The following is a 21449-nucleotide window of genomic DNA, read 5'->3' on the forward strand; positions in this document are numbered from 1 at the left end:
AATAAATCATCAGTGCAGCGTACACACGTAACTGCACCATCACGGCACAGATCGCACAGGACACGTTTATACACGATTACTAATGTGATATATATAAAGAAGAGACTATTACACAAACCTATACTACACAGAGACGATTATTATTAGTAGTAGTAGTATTGGTTATAATTTGTAACGGTACGTGCCAAAGCGCACATAAATTCCCTACTTCCGCCCCCGGGGAGGAGCGCGCAACTAAAACTAATTTAAATATTCCCACATGTCCCAGTAACCTAAACGGAAAAGCTGCAAACTTAGACGAAAGAACGGGGAAAAAAAAAAAAAAAAAAAGAGGGGTGCTTGTCACGTGACTGAGCCGCCAGCGCCCAGCGAATGAGCGTCTCTCCACAAGCGCGATGTTCCCGCGCCGACCCGCCGCTCATCTGCATTTCTGCATGTGGAAGTGACGCCCAAGGATGGAGGGAAGGGCCCCACTGCCCGGGGCCGGGGGACCCCGCTGAAGGTCAAAGCCTCCAGTGACAGCTGCAGGTGGCGGATTGTCCTCCGGCCGCAACTCGGCACTTTTCAGATAGACAAAAGGAGGGGGACAAAATAGATGGCAGGGCCACTGCCATCCAGGTGACTTCTTAAAAAAAAAAAAAAGCTTTCAGTGGTCAGTATAGCACCAGCCCATGCAAAGCCCGGTCACCCTCAAACCCAAGAAATGCGCACCCTTGCATGGCTGTGGCACAATAGGCCAATCCTGTCCCCCCCACCCCCACAGAGTCATTTATCCCCAAATTTTTTTTTTCCTTCTAAACGCTTCCTAGTCAAACTTGAATATGCAATGAAGGGCTGGGGCTTTGTGGCGGAAATATAATTAAGGCAGTGAAAGATGTAGAAGGTGAAGAATGGGGATGACATCAGGCCAATTTCACACTTGGCACTCGGATGGCCGAGCCAGAGCCAGGCTCTTGCCACGCAACGCAGATCAAAGCGCGCTGCCATGGCCTAAAAGCCAAGAGGGGGACTTAAGTATGCTAATCTCCAGGACAAATATATTTTAATCTTGTTAGAATACAAGTTAATGCCGTAGCCCAGTGGCTGAACTCTGGTGAAGAGTGTTGGGGGAGAGAGAGAGAGAGAGAGAGAGAGAGACACATTTCCCTCACATTTCTTTCTGAATGAGCGCAGGGCTCTCCTGCTCCATTCACCAGCAGCTGACGTCCCCTCCTCCCCTCTTGCAAAAAAAATAATAATAATATCGCGCTGCTCATATGAAGACGCACTTGCACGGAGCAGGTCAGCGAGCCGGAGCCTCTGCGAGTGAGGGTCCGGCTCCCGCCGCTTTCGGCCACAGCCGGCAGCACCTCGGCAACTCTTGATCTGCCATGTATGTCAGCTGCAGGCTGGGGCGCGCAGGCAGAGCAGCAGACAGGTCGGCAAGCTGGAGACGCGCTCCCAGGGCGCTCACCGCGGGGAGACGGAGAGAGGGCTTCCCGGAGCGCAGTCTGCTAAGGCCGACGTTGAAACTCCCACAGATACGCAGCCTACAGACTTCGCCAAGTTAAAAAAGTACCAATTCTGTTCTATAGTGACAACTGAATAAAAAGTAAGCTGAAGTAGGGAAAAATGTATGGAATTTCATGCTCTCTGTCACTTTTAAGGGAGCAACGTGGATTAATGTTTCTAAAAATCATCTCTCTCCAAAACAACCACTGTGTTACATCATGCTCATCCATTATCATCAAAATTACTAGGATTTGACAATGCAACTTTAAGTAAATGAAAAAAAATGAACTGGGGTACCACATCTAGAATGACCTTTGACCTTTCTGAAAGAAAAGAACATTATTAAACTCCTCTCAGAAGAATCTATTGCACATCAATTCCTGTAAAGTCAAGGCAGAGAAAACAGTGAATCCAATGATTCCAGTAAAAGTAAAATTGAACTGAGAAGATGGAGGAAAGATCCATTTTAAACTAGAAAACAAAAAAAGAACAAAGTCTGAAGAACAACAACGTCTGTCTCAGAGCAGCTTTAGGGACACTTACCTTCAGGCTTTAAGCCCAAACGTACAGAAATCAAGACACCTCATTTCACACAACATACTGTATAACCATCACTTTTCTTACCCATTCTTCATACATAAGATACAACAGTATAATAAAAATAATTAATATCCGTTGTGTACTTACACTTACGGCATTTATCAGACGCCCTTATCCAGAGTGACTTAAAATCAGTAGTTACAGGGACAGTCCCCCGGGAGACACTCAGGGTTAAGTGTCTTGCTCAGGGACACAATGGTAGTAAGTGGGGTTTGAACCCAGGTCTCCAGGATCCTAGGCGAGTGTGTTACCCACTAGGCTACTACCACCCCACTTACATTTGATTAAGCAGTTTTTGAGGTGAGTCTCAACCCAGGGTGGGGTCCCAGTGTACCAAAGAGGTGCACATGCGCATGCACACAAACCATTCACTCACATTCAAAGTCACCAATCCACCCAGTGTACATGCCTGTGGATGGTGGGAGGAAACTGGAGAACCCAAAGGAAACCCACACCAACACAGGGAGAGCATGCACACTCAGCAGATTCAGACACACATCCTTGGAGGTATGAGGCTACATCGCTACCCACCGTTGAACCTTTTGCAGCCATACTAAATTAATTGAAGAAGGTTTCTAATAATAAACAAAGTTTCTCAAGTAACAGACTTGGGATAACGAACACGGCCTTCCATTGGAAATCAAGAATATTTTCATGCAGATTTGCATTCAGATTTTCCATCATTAAGAGTCATTTACAGCATCAACAATGTCTGGATATTTGACACGTTATTTTATGTTGTTTTAATAGACAAAACAATTCCTAAATGATCCATAACTTCGATGATATAAAAAGTGTACCCACACACACATTATTTCAACCTCCCCCCTTTAACAGGAATGTTTACAATATTCATATAGACTATTTTGTTTAATTTTTTTGGAAATAAATTTTCCATTTTCATAATGGAAACTGTTCAAAGAGACCACAGTAACACATGTAAATCACATCTTATCAAAAAAATATATATAGCCTAGCAGACTAGAGAAAAATTATGAACTCTTTCTGGTCTACCTGAAATGTTTTGTGTTTTGTAGATGTTCTTCATCTAATAGCGTAGTGGCCACACATTCTCATCATAACCTTGACATTTCAGGAAACATTGAAGGTACCCAGTCCGTGTCTGTGCAGAATGAATTTAATCCCATCGTGGCATGAATTGTGCTACTACCAGTACTACTTTGAGGGGGAGAGGGGCGTACAGTGCCGTTCCTTTCCCCTTTAGCGAGCTCCCATCCACCCACCCACTTCACCAGGGGCATCATGGCGGCGTACAGCAGAGGCAGGATTGTTCTCCCCTCTGCACTGCGCATGCGTGCTCCTGCCTGGTGGAAGCTGGAGAGACAGGGGGGGCGCCAAGGGCGGCGCTTGCCAGGCCCACCAGACAGGGCGCCATGTTCAGTCACATGGGACAGACGTCTCAGTCCACTTTGTCAGTAAGGCGCTACGGCCAGATAAAGAGCCCTTCCCTGGCTATTCCAGTCGCTATAAGCCAGTTATTTTTAAAAACAACGTTACCACAGAATTTTAAATTAGTCTGTTAATAAAGCAAATTCATACGTAAAACCAAAATAAAAAACAATGTGTACCTGAATTTAAAATCATAAATCATTTAAAAAAAATTCAATGTTTCTATTCTTAAATATATGTCTTTAGCATATATAAACACATTGGCCAATATAAAATTGAACTAAGAGATAAATAAAAATTATAAAATTAATAAATGTTATCCAAAATAAATGAGCCTTAGATTTAGAAGAAAGAGATGTCAAAAATGTAAAAACAATAAAGAGTATGAAACTACAATGCACTGAAATAATGAATCATGGTGGAAATTTGCGCAAAATAGCAATGAAACCAAAAATATTTATAATGAAAGCATTTTATTATTTTAAAACACAAATTCATTGAATAGCTGTCTCACAGTCTACAATCATATTCCCCAGCCAATAAGAAAACATCTACATTCATCTCCTCAAGGTCACAGCTCACACACTGGTTGTTCCTCCAGGGAGAACCTTAAAGCTCAGCATGGAACTGGCTTCCCTTTACAGTGACCATAAATGTGGAAGAATGAGGCTATGCATTAGCAGATTCTTGCATGATGGGACACATTATTATAAAATATATAGCAGTGCACCCTTAAAGAAGAAAAGTAGGTATAGAATACGAGGTTCCAACCACACTTTTGATAGAAGAGCTAGTGGTAATCTATGTTCAGAGAGCACAAAGAACCACATCAGGGCATAAAATAATCACATCTCAAAACGTAGTTTAATAAACAGAACACGTTCTGTGCAACATTGGGCTCTACGTCTGGATTTTTTGCATAGCAGGGCTGAAATAAAATGCTAGCAAATGCATAGCGCAACAAAGCAGTTGAGATTGTGGAGGGTACAGCGCTTTACCCAGGTCTTATGCAACCAAAAATGTTTTTTGTTTGTGTTTTCTCATGGTTAAAAGACTGGAGATGGTACATTACAAATATTATTTTATTATTTTTAAAAATTAATTTATAGTGTGCTCAATACAGATCAACCATCTGACAGTATGTAAAATAAACCATGTGAATGCCAACAAATTCATTTGTTTAATCGCTGCCAAATAAATCGGAAATTTCATTAAATTCAAACGTCAAGTTGTAATAAAAGTATTTACATTAATGTTTGTTAGATTGCATTTATTCTTATTTGGTCATTACTGCAGAAAAACTATACCTGATAAATCAGCCACACACTTGTCAGCCACGTGGTCTGCCGCTAGCGAACAGAGAGATGATATCCTCTTCAAACTCTTCAACAATGGTCTCGCACTGTGCAAACAGAATAACAGGCCGGTTTTAGGGACAGTCAAGAGTTGCCCTACCTGAGGCTGCTCTCTTTAATGTTAACGTGGCCATCTTTCCTATCCGACATTTTCCTATTGGCAGATCTGCCATCTTGGAAAACTTTGCACTACTGCATGCTCTACAGACCTTGCTAAACAAGGAAATAACAATTGATTGTACACTTCCAATAAATCGCATGGCAAACATGAATAATAAAAAAACAAGTATTAACCTAATATAAAATATGTATATCCTACACTGAACACAACTTGTAAAGAGAGATTTTGCACACTGCGAATTTCTATCATCAAATCATGAAATAGCAAAAGCCATACTCATATATAGGAAGCTAAACATGGAATGAATAATTGAAAAATAAATGAATGAATAAATTAAAACTAAATGCAAATCAGAAAAATAAATTAATGTTTTTTTCAAACATTGAATTGAAAGAACAAAATTTATAAATGAGAATAAAATTAAAACATGTAATTACAAGCAAACATATGATCTGCATTAAAATCTGCAGTTGACATAGAATCAAAAATTAAAGCACTGATTTAAATCACATTTCGAAGACCACAAACTACAGGTTCAATTCAAAAGTTCTGTGCATGCATTAAATGTACCTGTATTGAACTCAAATTTTTTTTTTTTTTTTTTAAATACATTTTTTTATAAAGATTTATTGTGTGAAAGAAACAGAAAAAAAACCCACAGCATACTCACAGCAAATTTTAAAGAGTTGGAGCCGTCTGGACCATCAAACTGAAAATTTTTGAAATCAGGAAAGTCTCCACTCTTCTCGGTTCTTGGGGCAAATCTCTTGTAACTCTTCTCCTTGGTGTCTGGATCCACATAGAGAGCGTAATCGCTCATGCTGGTACAAACTCCTTCCAGCAGCTCAGTTAAGTGAGTTTCTGATCTAGCAAATGGTACCTATTAGATAAAAAATATAACACGATATCATTACAATGAATTCTAGTTTGACAAACTAATCTTTACTAATTTCCCCATCTTTCGTGAAACCATTTCATACAGCTGCGCGTCCAGGTCACACCAGTGACCTTTCCCTTTAGTTCCCATCTTAAACACATCCCCATGTGCCACAGAAAACACATTTAACCTGTACCCCTAAAGTTGGGAAAAAAGTAGATCTCCGCTCCTTGGAAAGCCGGACAAAAACCACGCTGTGCCGTCTAGACAGGTCAAGGTGCACCCTGCACCGCCCCCTTTGGCCTCCCCCGGAAGAGGAGAGGGGAAAGGGTGAATAGAGGTGGAGAATGTGAAAGGAGTGCTGGGTGGGGGGTAAGGAGGTTGGGATTTGGCTGGTGGTGGGGGGGTGTGAGGGTGTCAACAGCAGCCAAGTGCAGGGTGCAGAGTTGAGGCTCATCCTTTTGGTTGCTCTTTTTTTTTCTCTTCTGGCGTCACAGCTCCTCCACCGTTCAGTGATCAAAGCAGGAAGTTTCTCCTTGTCAGCCCTGGTCAAAGGGCAGCAGGGAGGTCTAGGGGGTTAGAGGTAGGGGGGAATATATATGGTGTGGGTTTGTGTGTGTATTTGTATGTGTGTTTGTGTGTAGAGAGAGAGGGAGAGAGAAAGAGAGGGGGCAGATTGCAGATGAACTGGACTTGCCACGAAGATATGTATCCCTGACCCTATTGTCCCTTTTCAGACACAGTATGGACCCTTCCGGTCTCATTGATTATATTAGGGAGGCGTTCTCCCCCCAACTCTGCCCATTCTCTCCCCTCCTTCTCTTGTGCATCCACGATACAAAGAAGCTTCCATGGCTCACTGCCATCTGGTCACAAACAAGATAAAGGGTCCCAAGGAAGGAGTGCGACCATTCCACACACATCCCCCTTTTAAATTAAAAGCATTGAAATGCATCTGGATGGGCAGTGAGATAAGTCTCCAGCCCTCCTGAAATTAAAAGGATCCAACGAGCTTCAATACGCATTATTAATAAAACCAGACAAAACCGAAACATGGCGGTACTGCCAGTTAATAGGACAATCGTGTAAAATGGGGGCCCTGTAATCGGTGTGATGTTCAAAGAAAGCACTATCGCATTTTTCCATCTGGATCACCCATTTACCAAATGCATATTAATCATTACCCCTTTTAGTGCTTGAAATCAAAACACAAGGAGAGGTTACAGAACTGAGGTAAAGCCTTATAATAAGCATCTTTTTTTGGGGAGGTCAAATCTCTCCCATGGACCTTTCTTACTGTGGCTTCACCAGCTCATCCTCAGCCAAGACCCTTATCACACAGTCCTGAAAATGCAGGGGAATTAAACTCCTGGCCGTAACAGTCTAAGGACTCTGAATAGGCGCTGTCAATAAAGAATTTCCACAGGAATTAGAAAAAAGAAAAAAAAGAAAAAGGGAAGGGGGGTTAGTAGAGGGGATGGGCAAGCCGGGCAGAGAAAGGAGTCCTCATGGACACAAAGTGTCAGGCTCCATAGGACTTTATGGTTCATGCAGGAATAACAAGGAAATATTTATGTAAATTGTTAAATTAACTGAATATGAAATCAGCCTATTACTGAAAAACAAGCATTAGTGTCTTCAGAGAGACATCTTCCACAGAACAAGTGCATAGAGGGGAAATGTAATTCTTCAAAAAATATACACACCCTTGCCAGATAAAAGCCAATAGCTCCTGCAAGTGAAATTAGCTGTCAAAACTAGTTGATTTATTAACATCTCATCTTTCATTAAATACAAAAAAAAAAGAAAAAAAACTCACAATACTGTGTGTCTATATATATTAAATATATATGCAAAATTATGATCATATTTACACTTATGAGCATGAAAATTCTCTCATATCAGGACAAGATCATATTTACCTTTCAGTTCCTTATGCAGGAGAACAACAATTCCAAAGAGACCAAAAAGAGGAGGGGGGGATCAGCAAGACTCAAGTCACAGTGTGAACTCAACAAGAACTGACACACATGGTGAAGCAGTGTCTACACATGCACACATATCCACACACCCAGTACTGGTGCTCTAGCATCCACTTAAAAAAACTACATTACGCTCAAAGTACTGAATTGCAATTCACTACTTTGTTTCTTTCATGAAATGAGCATGAATTGTAAACACATATTTCATAATCAATTTAAAATAGAATTCATAATAACCAGCAATGAATTTTAGTCCTGTTAATATTGTACAGATCTTACTGGGAATACCTATATGGAATGAACATTTACCTTTAACACGAACCTACCATACAAAATAAATAAATTCAAACGTTTTTGGAGCGTTTCTTAATGGGTTAAATATTTCTTAAGTGCACTAAGCACGGATGGTGAAAAGGGTTTTAAGCGAACAGCAAAAAGGTACAGACGAAAAGGCCAAGCTAAGTGGAAATGGGGCTAAGTAAAAGCCTTGTTATTAGCTACCAATAACAATCAGTGGGGATTAACCCCTGTCATCAACAGAGGACTCAGCCACCTAATGACAGTCCCAGGATACCCGGGGTCAGAGCTTCCACTTCACAGAGGCCTGACCTTTTCACCGCGGTACACTGAGAGCTCAGGGAAGACAGTAGGCTGTCAGTTCTGCTTAAGCCACACAGATTCAAATCACAAAACCTATGCAGATATAGCCACACATCTGCAGATTGTGCCAGGCAGACTTATCAAGCAGTCCATGAATCAATTTGAATTAAAAACATTAATTCTTGACATGAAAGAACTTTTCCATGCCCGGGAAGTAAAAACTAAAAAAAAAAAAAAAAAAAACTCAGCTTACTTTAGCGGCTCAGCCAGACGCTTTGCAAACTCTGGCAAGATGCTGTGTATAACAAGATTGTCACATTTTAGGCCCGACCCGACAAGTACAGCCTCCTTTTCACCCCATCAGCATCCAATTTTTCATCTCTCTTGCGATAACAATAACTTGACGATGGAGACCAACCAAATTAACATTTCATTAACAAAAAAAAAAACATTTTATAAAACAAATTTACAACATGCAAAACACTTTGTCACTGAAACAAATTTACAAGCTGCGAATCATACACGAAGGATAGGTACTCTAGACCAGAAGTTGGTGTTGCAGGCTCGACTGAAAGGATAGTATTTGAGCCTGAATCCACTAAGATTTACAGCTCTAATGTGAAGTGCGTGGCATTTCCTATGACTAGGGCTGTGCTTCTCAGATATAGTGTCAGATCACTGGGTGAGTGTGATTTTTAAATTTTATGTCTTTACCCAGCCAATTTGGTACGCCGGAGATCTGGCATGGCGCCTGAAAGCTATCAGCCCCACACACTGTAGTGAACTGTAAAATTCACCATAGCATATGTTTTGCATGCAGTTTTAGAGGATGTTTTGTAGATGCATTACTTTAAATGCACAGCAAAAATAACAACAAAAGCTCTTTCACTTTTCCATGATGTCTTTCAGCGCTGCTATGTAGCAGTTAAAAAAAAAAAAAAAAACTCATGTAGGTTAATCCTATATGATGATAAATTTATTCACCTCTTTTTTTAGTCCTCTGGTTTGCATTCATTCTTTACACATACCATCTGTCGATCATTATTTTATGTGGGATCTAATACTTAGTAATTGGGCATGCATAACTGACCACATAATTCAATTTTACAGAAGACAACAAAAAAATGAACATGAAGCTCTTAATGATCAATTAAATAATACATGTGCCCATTCCCCCTATTTGGTGTGGCTGAACACAGTTTATTACAGTTTATTATAGTAACATAAATACAATACAATACAAAAATGAAATAATTTCAGGAACTAGTTACTGTAACAAACCTTTTTATCTGTGAGACTGCCATCAGGGTTTAGCCTGAATCCCCCGACATGAATAGTCTTCTTTGGATCGGTCTGACTGATGGAATAGTTGAGCTCATCGGCAAGTGCCATGCATGCTGCAGGAGACAATGGTTGTTACTGTCCATATTACTGTAATATGTTGCATGCTAAAGAAAAATTGCTACATAAAACACATGGGCTTTATTCTACAGATTATGATGTGACATAGGACAGATCAATAGCATCCACAATGGCATGGAAATCACACTCCAGCAGAGTTTAGTAGCTGAGATTTAGTGCCCATAAAGTCAGGACAAGGCTCAATTAGCTTGGCTTCACCTCGCATTGTCACTGGAGACCAGTGATCATCATTAATCATTACTGATGATCAGTTGTGTTACTTTGCACGTTACTTAGACTCAAACGATGCAGTGAATACTAGCATTAAGAAGCATCCCATGGTCACGCAAAAGCTGTCACGGCATTTCAGAAGGGTCAAATTATTAAGTAAATAAAAATAAAATTACTATGATTGGATTAAGGAAATTTTTCTTCATTATTAAAAAAAGGGGTGGTAGTGGCGTAGTGGGTTAGACACTCGCCTATGAACCAGAAGACCCAGGTTCAAATCCTACTTACTACCATTGTGTCCCTGAGCAAGACACTTAACCCTAAATTGCTCCAGGGTGACTGTCCCTGTAACTACTGATTGTAAGTCGCTCTGGATAAGGGTGTCTGATAAATGCTGTAAATGTAAAACATGTAAGGATAGTGCTATGTTGTCTGAGAATATAAAACATTTGTTTGGTGAAGTCAAATCACAGAATGGAGAACTTAACATGGCACTAAACCACTGTGAGGCCAAAAGCAAGACACATGAGATAAACACAACATAATGAAAAAAATTGTCTATGGAAGATGACTGAAAACAGGGCTGAATAATTTAGCAAATTTTAACTGAAACTGCAGCTTTGAATAAGCGCGATTTGAAAATTGCAACGACTGTGATTATTTTTGCACAAATGCTGTGTTGGCTGGAGACAGTCAGTGAGCGAAGACTGGAGCGTTGGTGAGGCAGGCAGAAGAGGGGCAAGCTGCCAAGATGCCGCGGTGGGAGAATGGGACCGGGCGTGGCTCGTTGCGGTGGTGATAGAGTCAAATGGCACGTGTTGCAGCCGAATGGGCAGACCGTGGGTGGATGGTGCCACTCCAGTGTACGCGGGGACAGTGGGTTCAGAAAGAAGAGTAAACAACGTTTGGGCAGTAAAACAAACCTGCCCGCGGCCCCCTGCAGTCGGGAGGGTCCAACAGGTGCCATGACAGTTGATCACATTGTGTTGCTGTACCTGAGTAGACAGTCATGCTCACCAATCAGATGTCTCTCAATTTAAAGCTACACCCAATTAAACACGAGCAAGTTACAGTGCAGTATAAAGCAGTTCATATTTCTAAGTACGATTATGCTACAGTTTTTAATACACATAGTATAGTGAATACTGAACAGAAATCGTAATATCTGTCAAATAAATTGCAATGAGCTATTTTCTTAAATGAAACAACTATGCCAAATACATGCTGTAAGCAAAACGAAATAACAGCGTGTGAAACTTTGTAATATGCCACAAGTGTACATTCAGTCCTTGAAGTTGCAGTGGTGTGAAAGCAGGAAACCTGGCAGAAATATGGACTGACTTGACCTGGATGAAAATGTGACGCTAGATGAGGTAACAGCATTATTCAAGTGCCACAGAAATTGAACTATTTCATTTTTGCTTTTTGGAGCACTGACCATGATTACACTTCTGGTTGGCTTTAAAGGAAAAGGGCAAAGCATCCTCTGAGTCATTGGCAAGGGCTCAATCACGTGAGGTGGCATTTCGAACTGACCCAATCCTGTTCATTCACATACATAAGGGTGAATCAATAAAGAAATGCAGGTGAATTACTGGCAAGCTTGTACAACACTCTCCACACCCCTTACTGAAGGGCTACACCACACAGGTTATGAAAACTAAGACGATTACAGTCCTCACAACACAGAACCTCCATATTTATTACCCTAATCAGAGTTGTGGCAGCCAGAGATCATCCTATGACGGGCAGGGACTCACCAAGGGGCTCACACACACACACACACACACACACACACACAAACACAACACACACACACCCTTGGGTGGCCGGAGGAAACTGGAGAGCCATGAGGAACCCGTGCCAACATGGATAATCCACATACATGTATATTTGGGCTATCTGTTCAGATGATGTTTTTTGTTTAATGGGGTCTGATAATTGATATACATTTACAATTAAATTTTACAAACTTCTATTTAAAGTTAATTTCATTAACTAATGGCAAATTATTCTTTATACTAAGACATGCACAAACATTTTACAAGAATAAAGCATTAAAATAAAGCAGCTTATACAAATTACATGCCGGAGCTGGACAAATCAAATGAATACATGTTTTAATATCATCAACATATTTTGCTTAATTAAAAAAAAAAAAAAAATCTTAACAAATAACACAGACTCATAGGGATGAGTATTGGAAATACTGTCATGTAAAGATTTGAGCTATAATTGCTACTCACACAGAGGTGTAAGTAACAATTCACTAAAGAAAGGGGGAGGTGCTGTCTGAATAAACAAGATACAGATTTCACCTGAGATAACAAGACAGAAATCCACCTTTAAGTAAATGCTGCAAAGGGGTTGCAAATGTCACTTTGGTAACCCATCCACTGGGAATGCATGTGACAGTGCATTTCTTGGTGCCGGTCCCAGGCCCGGGTAAATGGGGAAGGATGCGTCAGGAAGGGCATCCGGCATAAAAAACGCTTGCCAGGTCAATTGTGCGAACAGCCCCTCTGATCAGCTGTGGCGACCACTAATGTTTTTATAGGCTCACATTATCATGTGGATGACAGAGCAGACCAATAGAGTGATAAACCTGTATGGTATAAATGAACCTGAACTCTTTACGGCCCCTTATACGCAAGATACCTTTAGAAGAAACTGACTGGTGGCAGAAAACGTGCTGGTATGCCTGAATGGAGGTGAAGAGGGTGAAAGACCCCCAACAGACCATAGAGATTGTTGCAATAATGTGTTTTACCTTCCTTTCTCAGCAAGTCTCTTCCTGGTGGCTTCATGTTGTGCGCGTGTACAAGTGTAGTGTGAGTGACAGCAGGGCTTCAGCGCTAATTGGCTATATTCACACAAGTAATAGAAATTTTTGTGAGCAGAACATTAAACAACTCCGCCTGAGCAGGAAAAGCAATACAGATAAAAGACAAAATGCCTACTATCAGCCACAAGTATCATCCAGGCTGATGATCGCTCAATTCTAGTGCACAGCAATGAAATACAAAAGGCTCACATACAATTAACACTGACTACTAACATGCTCTCCTACTATAACTGCTACTAATAGTAAAGCATACATGTGAACTTACCTGAACAATACAGCATTTCATCTCTCTTCCCTTCGACTGCTAAAAGACCCAAAGAGGCCATCATCAGACCGAGGCAAAACTGAACGGTCCAAGGATCCATACGGGTTTCCTAAGAGAAATGGGCATTTGTGTGAGACTTGCCAGGTAAGGGTAGACCTGAAACAACAGCTGCTGATAATGATAAGGACTTTGCTGTTATCAGTGCAGCTCACTGTGCAAACACTGTTAAGGCCGTAATATTTAGAAAGACAATTTCAGTAAATGTTAAAATCATAAAACTATCAAGGCAGTGTATAGTGTTGCGGTTGCAGAGCCACAAACATCCTAAATACCTGTTTAGAAAATAAAATGAATAAAATTCCATAGCTCCTCTTCCTCCAGATTGTGACCACAATTATCCATTTGTGAAGCTGGAATCAAATATTTCCAAGCCATTCAAATTTTAAATCAAATCATGCAAAAATACCCATTGCTGATTCATTCACTTCAGAACAATACTGTAAATGTACACCACAGATTTATTTCTGTGATAAGATGTCTCCAACGTTTCCAGATTCCAGCAGAGTGGGGTGCTTGGTCATGTGACAACAGTCAGAACAGTGAACTGGCCACGCTCCTTTCATATGGTAAAGCTGAACTGTAATAGGACTCTTGAGGATGACGCCCAAGGTTTTGTAAATCGGCATTAAACTTCTGTAGTTGATCTTGGGGCGCTAATGTTAACACAATCTTATGAAAATCATATATATATATGAAGTGCGAAACGAGCTTTGATTAAGGGTGGCACAATAAAGCAATACAGATATATATGGTAATGGTTCTTCAAAGTCTATATTATCGACATGATGTTACTGAGTTTTTAGACAAAAAACATGGTTTTACAAGTCCTTCTATACACTATACACAGCAGTATCATCATTACTGAGAACAATAATCTATCTATAATTCCTACCTTAGGTTTGATGCAGTAAAAAAAATACATACAAATGTGTTTGTCAAACACAGAAAAATGGGACAGCAGCTCCCCGTTCGATGTTCACGTCTTGATGGCCGAAGCGTGGGAAAACGTCACCTGAGCGCAGAGCAGTATAAACATCACCAGTTGGTCACAGAAGAAAGGAAAAGAGATTTTCGGGGTTCCACAAATGTATTATTTCTCATTGCAGAAGACCTCAAGTAAAATCTGCCACCGTGTTGTGTAATTGGGACTGTTTACATACTGCAGCAATGTGGGTCAAAGTGCATTGGACCAAACCACAGGTCTTTTTCATGAACATCCGCTATATTATATGACATTCACAGCCAAACATGGACAAATTTTGAGTTATTATTGGGAATCAGATAAAATATGAATCATACAAACTTTTTTAATGGGCTAAAATACACAGGTTGTGTATATAGTTGCTGGACCTAAGAGAGACTGAGATAAAGCAGATTGTGTGCATCGGTCACTCTCAGGCGAGCTGGGTGACACCTGTGTCACGGGCTGTGACGTGACGTGACTTGATTGGTGCACTTAGTTCCAGTTTCAACACACACGCGTGTCGGTGGGAGAGAACGGCGACATACGGCCACGGGCAACAGTGCGCATGAACAAAACACGCCGCCCGCTTTTCTCTCAGGACATCATTTAATGAACAGAAAGGCCCAACGCGTCCGAATACAGACGCGTCCAGACGGCAAAACACGCTCCTCGCCCCACACCGACCGTCGACGGTGAACATGGACGCGCTGATGCTGCCTTACCTGCGAACGAACGAGTGGGAGGGAAAATTCGGACGCGGGAAGCTCCGGCGCGGCGTTCGCGCCGACCGACACGAACGGCGACTATTAGAAGGTTATTAGTAGACGAGACGGTCCACGTCAACTCCGCGCAGCCCGCGTTCAGCCACGGACGCACCGGCAGGAAGGCGGATGGCGCCGCTGACTGACAGGCGCGTGGACCAATAGAATTGCGTCGAAACCACAAGGTCCCGGATGAAGAGGGCCGAAACGTGGCCGCGAGCAAGAAGGAAACTTGCGGCTCCCTGTGCACGTAGAGAAATGTCTGTGAGGGGAATAATTCTGGAGACCCGACAAAAAGAAACAAACAAACCCTACACAAAACCTTACAGCCGTAACACAAAGTTATTACATTTACAGCATTTATCAGACGCCCTTATCCAGAGCGATTTATAATCAGTAGTTACAGGGACAGTCTCCCCCGGAGACACTCAGGGTTAATTGTCTTGCTCGGGACTCAATGGTAGTAAGTGGGATTTGAACCTGGTCTTCTGGTTCATAGGCGAGTGTGTTACCTACTAGGACGCTACCACCCTACTTATTAGTTTAGCTGTATACACACGTTTGTAAACCACTGTTTTTGGTCGTAATTATCTTTATTTTGAGATTGTCAATCTTGTTTGCTGCACGTTGTGCACTTTTTTGGGTCAGGAAGACCGGGCCAGTATGGCCATCGCCTCCGAACAATTTGGAAAGCAGTTTGGCATTTGGCCATTTATCATAATAAAAAATAAATAAAAGCACACCAGCTGTGGCAGGGTGAAAGTTTTGCGATCATTTAGGAACCATTGCCACAATTCGTTGGCCAGGCCACCTCCTGAGGAAGCGCGAGCATCACATCAACGCGCGTGCGTGAGACGTGCACGTGCACGAGCGCGGAATTGGCCGCTTTTCGGGTCGGAAACGGACGACCGCCACCCGTCACGCTGGGCGGCAATCATGGCCGCGCGTGTTAAAGGTAAGGCCCGCCGCTCTCCAGCCGGGGATGGGGTCTTTGGGGGGGGGGACTTTTCGGACGAGCCACCTGGGGCAAAATTTCAAGCTGTACGTGAATAGCCTACATTTACATCCTTTACCAGACGCCATTATACAGAGCGACTTACAATCAGTATTTACAGGGACAGTCCCCCCTGGAACAACTTCAAGTGTCTTGCTCAGGGACACAATGGTAGTAAGTGGGATTTGAACCTGCGTCTTCTGGTTCATAGGCGAGTGTGTTACCCACTAGGCTACTACCACCCCGTGTTTGACCTCAGTGTTAGCCTTGGACGTCCACGCACACTCGTGTCTTTTAAAACTTAAAAAAAAGTATTAAAAGTCGTTGCATTGCAGGGGACAGCTGGACTTTGCTTAAACAAAAGGGAGCTGCCGTCCTTTATATGTTGTGTACCAGAGATCCAGAGGTGGTAGATGGTAGTGGCCTAGTGGGTAACACACTCGCCTATGAACCAGAAGACCCAGGTTCAAATACCACTTACTACCATTGTGTCCCTGAGCTTGCTCCAGGGGGACTGTCCCTGTAACTACTGTAAGTCGCTCTGGATAAGGGTAAATGTAAATGCAAATAATGGTATTCGGTCAGCCAGCTACTGCTTGGGCCTGTAAGATGAACAAGGTGTGAATCGCATTACTCTAATATTTCTTTCTTTTTTTTTTTTCTTCTTCTTTTTAACTCTCCCATATAAAAACAGACGAGAGTGGCGGGCGTGAGAAGCCGGGGAGCGAGAGGACTCGCCTTCGGAGAGGAGGAGAGGATGACTTGGACAGGTACCCTCACGGCCAATAGCATCGTTCCTCGTTTCGTCCTGACAGAATTAACTTGTGACCGTGGGCCTCTCCGTTAAAATAAACGAGCAATTAGTTATGTTTGCAGAACATAATTGCTGTCTTGTACTTAGCCAAATTTCACGGCGTGTGTGTGATTCAGACATAATTGTTTTGTGCTGCTTGATGCTGAAAGCCGGCGATGAAGTCTGAATGACAAGTGTTGACAGTCGAGGGAAAAAATCTTGTTAACCCTGTTGGGTCTTACAAATTTTGGGATGAATTTGAATTAACTATTATTGAAGTATTAAAAACTGTTCATTTTTCTTTCAAATTTTTGTTCTGCAATGGGTACAATTTTAACGTTAGTCTGTTGTCTCTTCTAAGTGATTTGGACATCTGTCTACTTGAAGATGACAGTTCTGCCGTCAAAAAGGTACGAATGTCTGAAACGCAGTCATAATAACTCGTAATCCAGCTTGTGTGCCATACACCACACACTTCATGTCCTCAGATCTTTAAAAATTGCCCCTCAGTGATAGATTTAAGCTTCATTATGACAATACAATAACTGCTATTATTATGGCAACCAAATGTGTTAAAAGTACAATTGTAAAAGTATATTTTCTGTAGATATATACTAGACTCTCTTGTAAGCAATTAATTTTATCAGAATTCCTCCAAGAGGACAGGAACAATCGCTTCTTTTCAGGCCAATAATTGTAGAGAAAATGACTTATTGCAACCTTTCATAAATATATTTCTGTCTAAATGGCCGTTTTGAATGAATGTGATTGAACTGTGCGGCCCATCTACAGTGCAGTGCCACATTACGGTGTATGCTTCGGCACGCGTTTGTGTGGGGTGAAGTTGTCACGTTTGTGCCCTAGAGTGTGACAGGTGGCCGCTTCACAGGGGAATGTGCCCTGCTTTTCTCACCAGTAACTGCATATTATCCACTAACCATGTCCCGAGGCACAGGGAGAGCGAGGAGCCTGACGGCCCAGTAAAAACCACAGAGCCGTGGTAGAGTTGAGCTGATGAAAAGACACAGCAGAAGCTGCAAATTCCCTTTTTTCCTTAGCCACTGATTTAGTTGCATCAAGTCCAAATTGGCTGCGGTTGGACTGAATGCCTCTTTACAGTGTCGCTTTATGACCAGCAGTCTAATCTGTAAATTGTCAGGGTCGGTCATGCTATATCTCATTATCGTTAAAGGTATTTTGTTTCTGCGACATGAATTAATAGGCAGTTTCTTGCAAGTTGTTTATTATGTTCTGAAATAAATAAAGGCTTTATAGGCTTTTTATTAAAATTGTTGTTTTTTTTTTTTTCAGAATGTTCATGATTTATCAGATGACGATCTGAATGATGACCTTTTGTGGAGCGATGAGGACGACCAACCCAAAAGGTGAACTAGACTTCCCCAACTCCTCTCAGTTCTATGCAACCACAAATAGACACGGAGCGATTAGGGCTGAGGTGCACCTCTGTGTGTGTGTGTGTGTGTGTGTGTGTGTGTGTGTGTTTTTTCTCAATGCCCTTATCTCAGCTTCTTAACTGCTTGACAAATTGCCAAGCAGGGATTACGTGTTTCGACTAAAAACGTGGGGATAAGGGAGCCGCTGATGGAGTGTGTTGGAGTGTTGATGGCCAAGAGTCAATATTGTTCTTGTGACTGGGTGTGCATTGATTGAAATGTGATGTTGAGCTTCCATGCTCTGTGCAAGACTTTAAAAGTAAACGTTCATGTGTTCATTTAGAAATCTGCGGGTTCTGCTTATAGCAGAAGTTAATTCATTATGTCAAATTTAACCAAGTATCCAGTCATAATTGATTTTCATGAGAAATGATTCACTGAACCATCTTGTCATATCATTTTCAGGACCCATGATGCATCAGGTAGTGTCAATGCAATAGTTGACCTGAGCTCGTTGCATGACATTCACAAGAAATCCTTCAAAAGCTCAGGTGTCATGGCCAGGGTAGAAGTCTCTTCTGCTATCACCAGCAAGACTGAAGAGGCCCTGAAGGGCGACAGATGCCTCGGTCATCTCAAACACCAAGACTCCCCTGGAAGCAGTGGTGTCACATTGGCCCAAAATGGAAGATGTTCTTCAAAGGTGTTGAAAATAAAGCAAGAAGTGAACCCAGACATCGAACCCAGTGAACCTGCAGATAAGGAATTTCAGGTAATGTTAAGATTATGTCCTGTGGCTAGATTCCAAGTCTGTTTCTGTCCCGGAGGATGAGGGAATGAAAGGAAAGCGGGAGAGAGAAGCAATGACGGGTAGCTGAAATCAGATCTATTATCACACCCTGGCAGTTTATTTATCCCCACCCACCCACAAAAGTTTGCACTGACAGCTTGTTTGGCGGGGTGCAACGTCACCCTGTTGTCTCTGTGGCAGCACCAGGGCTCTGACCTTGAGTCTCGTTTTCCACCGGGGGAAAATGAAACGCTTTTGTGTCACTAGAGAAACGCGCTGCCAATTATAAGCTTAGGATAATGCAGGGGCTCACTATCTAGGGTTAGTCGAGATCTGATAAAGTCCTTCGTATCGACATTTTTAAAAGATATCTGGGGGGCTTATATGGAGTGGAGGTAATTGATGCTCTTTCTTTACCCACTCCCCCAGATACGATGTGTCTAGTAGGGTAGAGTTATCGTATGTGAAGGCAAAGCTCTTGAGTGCTAGATAGATATAGATATTACTTAATTTACTTTGGAGAAGCTGTGACCTTTCCTTAAACCATCCAGCTGCAGTTGCATATGATGTTTCATCATTAAAATTTGTAATGTTTCTTTTAAACAGTGAGTATGTGCACTGCAGGATATGTTTGGGCTTATACAAGATGCAAAAAATCACAGAACATCAGTCAATGTCACAAATGCCCTTTAATTGGCAGTTTTAATGAATTAACATGTATTCAACTAATTCTGCAGGTTATAGAGATAAAAGAAGAGCCTGACATTGATGTGGTGCCCTGTTCTTCTGTTAAGAACACACATAAAGGTACAGTACCTTGTTCCTGGGTTAAGCTGGGCATACACTCTGCAGTTTTTGAGCCAATTTTCACCCATGCAATATGAACATCATAAATTATAACTTATCCAGTTATCCAATCAAAAGTCTCAAAGAGTTCAAAGAACTTGTGGTCCCATTATTGGTACTGTGAGTTGGACCTTCTGAAATTATTGTCAATATTCATAGCTTCTGTGTGTTTTAAATGCAGTGTAATTATTCTTTTTAATATTCTCAGTGTAGTCTTTTGACATTTTAAATCATTTGATTTCAAATATGAATATTGCCTGTCTAAACTACTTAAGTAGGACTGCATTAGGATATATTTGCACATAGAATTAAGTATGAAATTTTTTCACAACCACCATACAAATTTGGAAATTGAAATAAATATTAGTTGAGGTTTTATGATCCTAATTATCATTAATTCCTGTTTAATTATATATTTTTTATTTTTCTAAATAAGATGAATACACCTTTATATTACCTGTCACTGACATTACAAGTCGCCCTGCCTTTAGAAAAGCTGAAATGATTGGTTAATCAGGCAGCTCTTTAAAATCATCCTGGCATAGCATGGCCCTGTTAATTATCCTCGTCTGTCACCCATAATGCTCCTCTTCATCTGACTGCCGAAGTTGGAGCGCCGAGAGCAGGAGTGTGAATGACGAGTGTGTGCGCTACAGATGGCGTCTGCTCCACTGTTAGTTTTGCACACCGGTCATGTGGCAGGCTCAGTGCCCAGTGTGTTATCCCCATCTGTGGCACTGGGCAGCATTGTTTGTGTCAGGAGTCTGGACAAAAGGCGAGGGGAGGGTGGATCGGGAGAGGAGGGGGTGAGGGTTTTTTTTTTTTTTTTTTTTTTTACTGAGGGCCCTGTTATTGTGCAGTGAGAGCCTGGAGTTTGCAGCCATATAGCCTCGCAGTTGTGGCCTATTAAAGACGAGTGTTGTGTGGAGTAAAAGATCTGGTTGACCTTTCCCACCTATGAAGCTCTTGGATTGGTATCAGGGATGTTCTTTTCACATGTTAAGTGTGTTGGTTTTTTCTATTTTTTGATATTTTTAGACCTAAAATATTCTAGATGTTTAAATTAAGCTGTCATTTTGATAGGAAGCCTTTCTGTGTTTATATATTGAATTGGAGCTAATAAATTAATTCAGTTTAGAGTTCTTGGACATTTAAAATAATAATTTGAGTAAAGAAAGGTGTTGGTTTTCTGGTTGATTCAGTTCAGTGTTTGTGGGAAGAGGAATCTCTTTTTCTCCCCCAGCAGGAGGAATCTGCCGATGACGGGGAGTCCGATGAGGAAGATGATAAGCAGCGCTGTCATTCACGCTTTAAAACTGAGAGGAGGGAGGGTGTGACAGTGGCACGTTTGTCAGGTGCACCAGGACAGACAAGAAACATTCCTGACATGTTAGGTAAACCAGTAATAATTCAGCGGCTGCCCTGACGTGACAACTAGATGAATTTATTCATTTTTATAAGTCATATTTCTGAAAATGTGATATCTTCCTCCGATCCTCAGATTATGACCCTTGTTTCAATTTTTTTTTTGGGGGCACATCATGTTTTTAACAGCTTTTACAGGCAGGATGCTGCTACAAACCATCTCAGTTAAACTTCCACTCCAGTTAAATGCAATTTTATTTTGTCAGGATTTGTGACCTCATGTGACAGTCCGGTGCCAGTGGTT

General features: G+C 41.6%; 1 protein-coding gene and 1 pseudogene across 1 annotated transcript; one reads left to right on the plus strand and one right to left on the minus strand.

The window, feature by feature from the left end:
* Positions 1 to 4291: 4291 nt before the first annotated feature.
* On the minus strand, positions 4292 to 14341 carry LOC114784215 (protein canopy-1-like; annotated as a pseudogene).
* Positions 14342 to 15874: 1533 nt separating this feature from the next.
* On the plus strand, positions 15875 to 21043 carry LOC114784218 (uncharacterized). The gene is made up of 7 exons (XM_028969451.1): positions 15875 to 15918; positions 16652 to 16727; positions 17112 to 17160; positions 18062 to 18135; positions 18610 to 18916; positions 19672 to 19741; positions 21027 to 21043. Exons 1-7 carry the CDS (start codon positions 15900 to 15902, stop codon positions 21041 to 21043), a joined length of 612 nt encoding a protein of 203 aa, XP_028825284.1. The 5' UTR covers positions 15875 to 15899.
* Positions 21044 to 21449: the final 406 nt, after the last annotated feature.

Source organism: Denticeps clupeoides, unplaced genomic scaffold (genome assembly GCF_900700375.1).
Source record: "Denticeps clupeoides unplaced genomic scaffold, fDenClu1.1, whole genome shotgun sequence".
Lineage (NCBI taxonomy): Eukaryota > Metazoa > Chordata > Actinopteri > Clupeiformes > Denticipitidae > Denticeps > Denticeps clupeoides.

What these genes read in the sequence shown, in the direction of transcription:
- LOC114784218 (XM_028969451.1), top strand. An exon ending in GGAGAGGATGACTTGGACAG is followed by an intron (nt 16,728 to 17,111) that starts GTACCCTCACGG and finishes GTCTCTTCTAAG; the next exon opens with TGATTTGGACATCTGTCTAC. An exon ending in ACAGTTCTGCCGTCAAAAAG is followed by an intron (nt 17,161 to 18,061) that starts GTACGAATGTCT and finishes TTTTTTTTTCAG; the next exon opens with AATGTTCATGATTTATCAGA.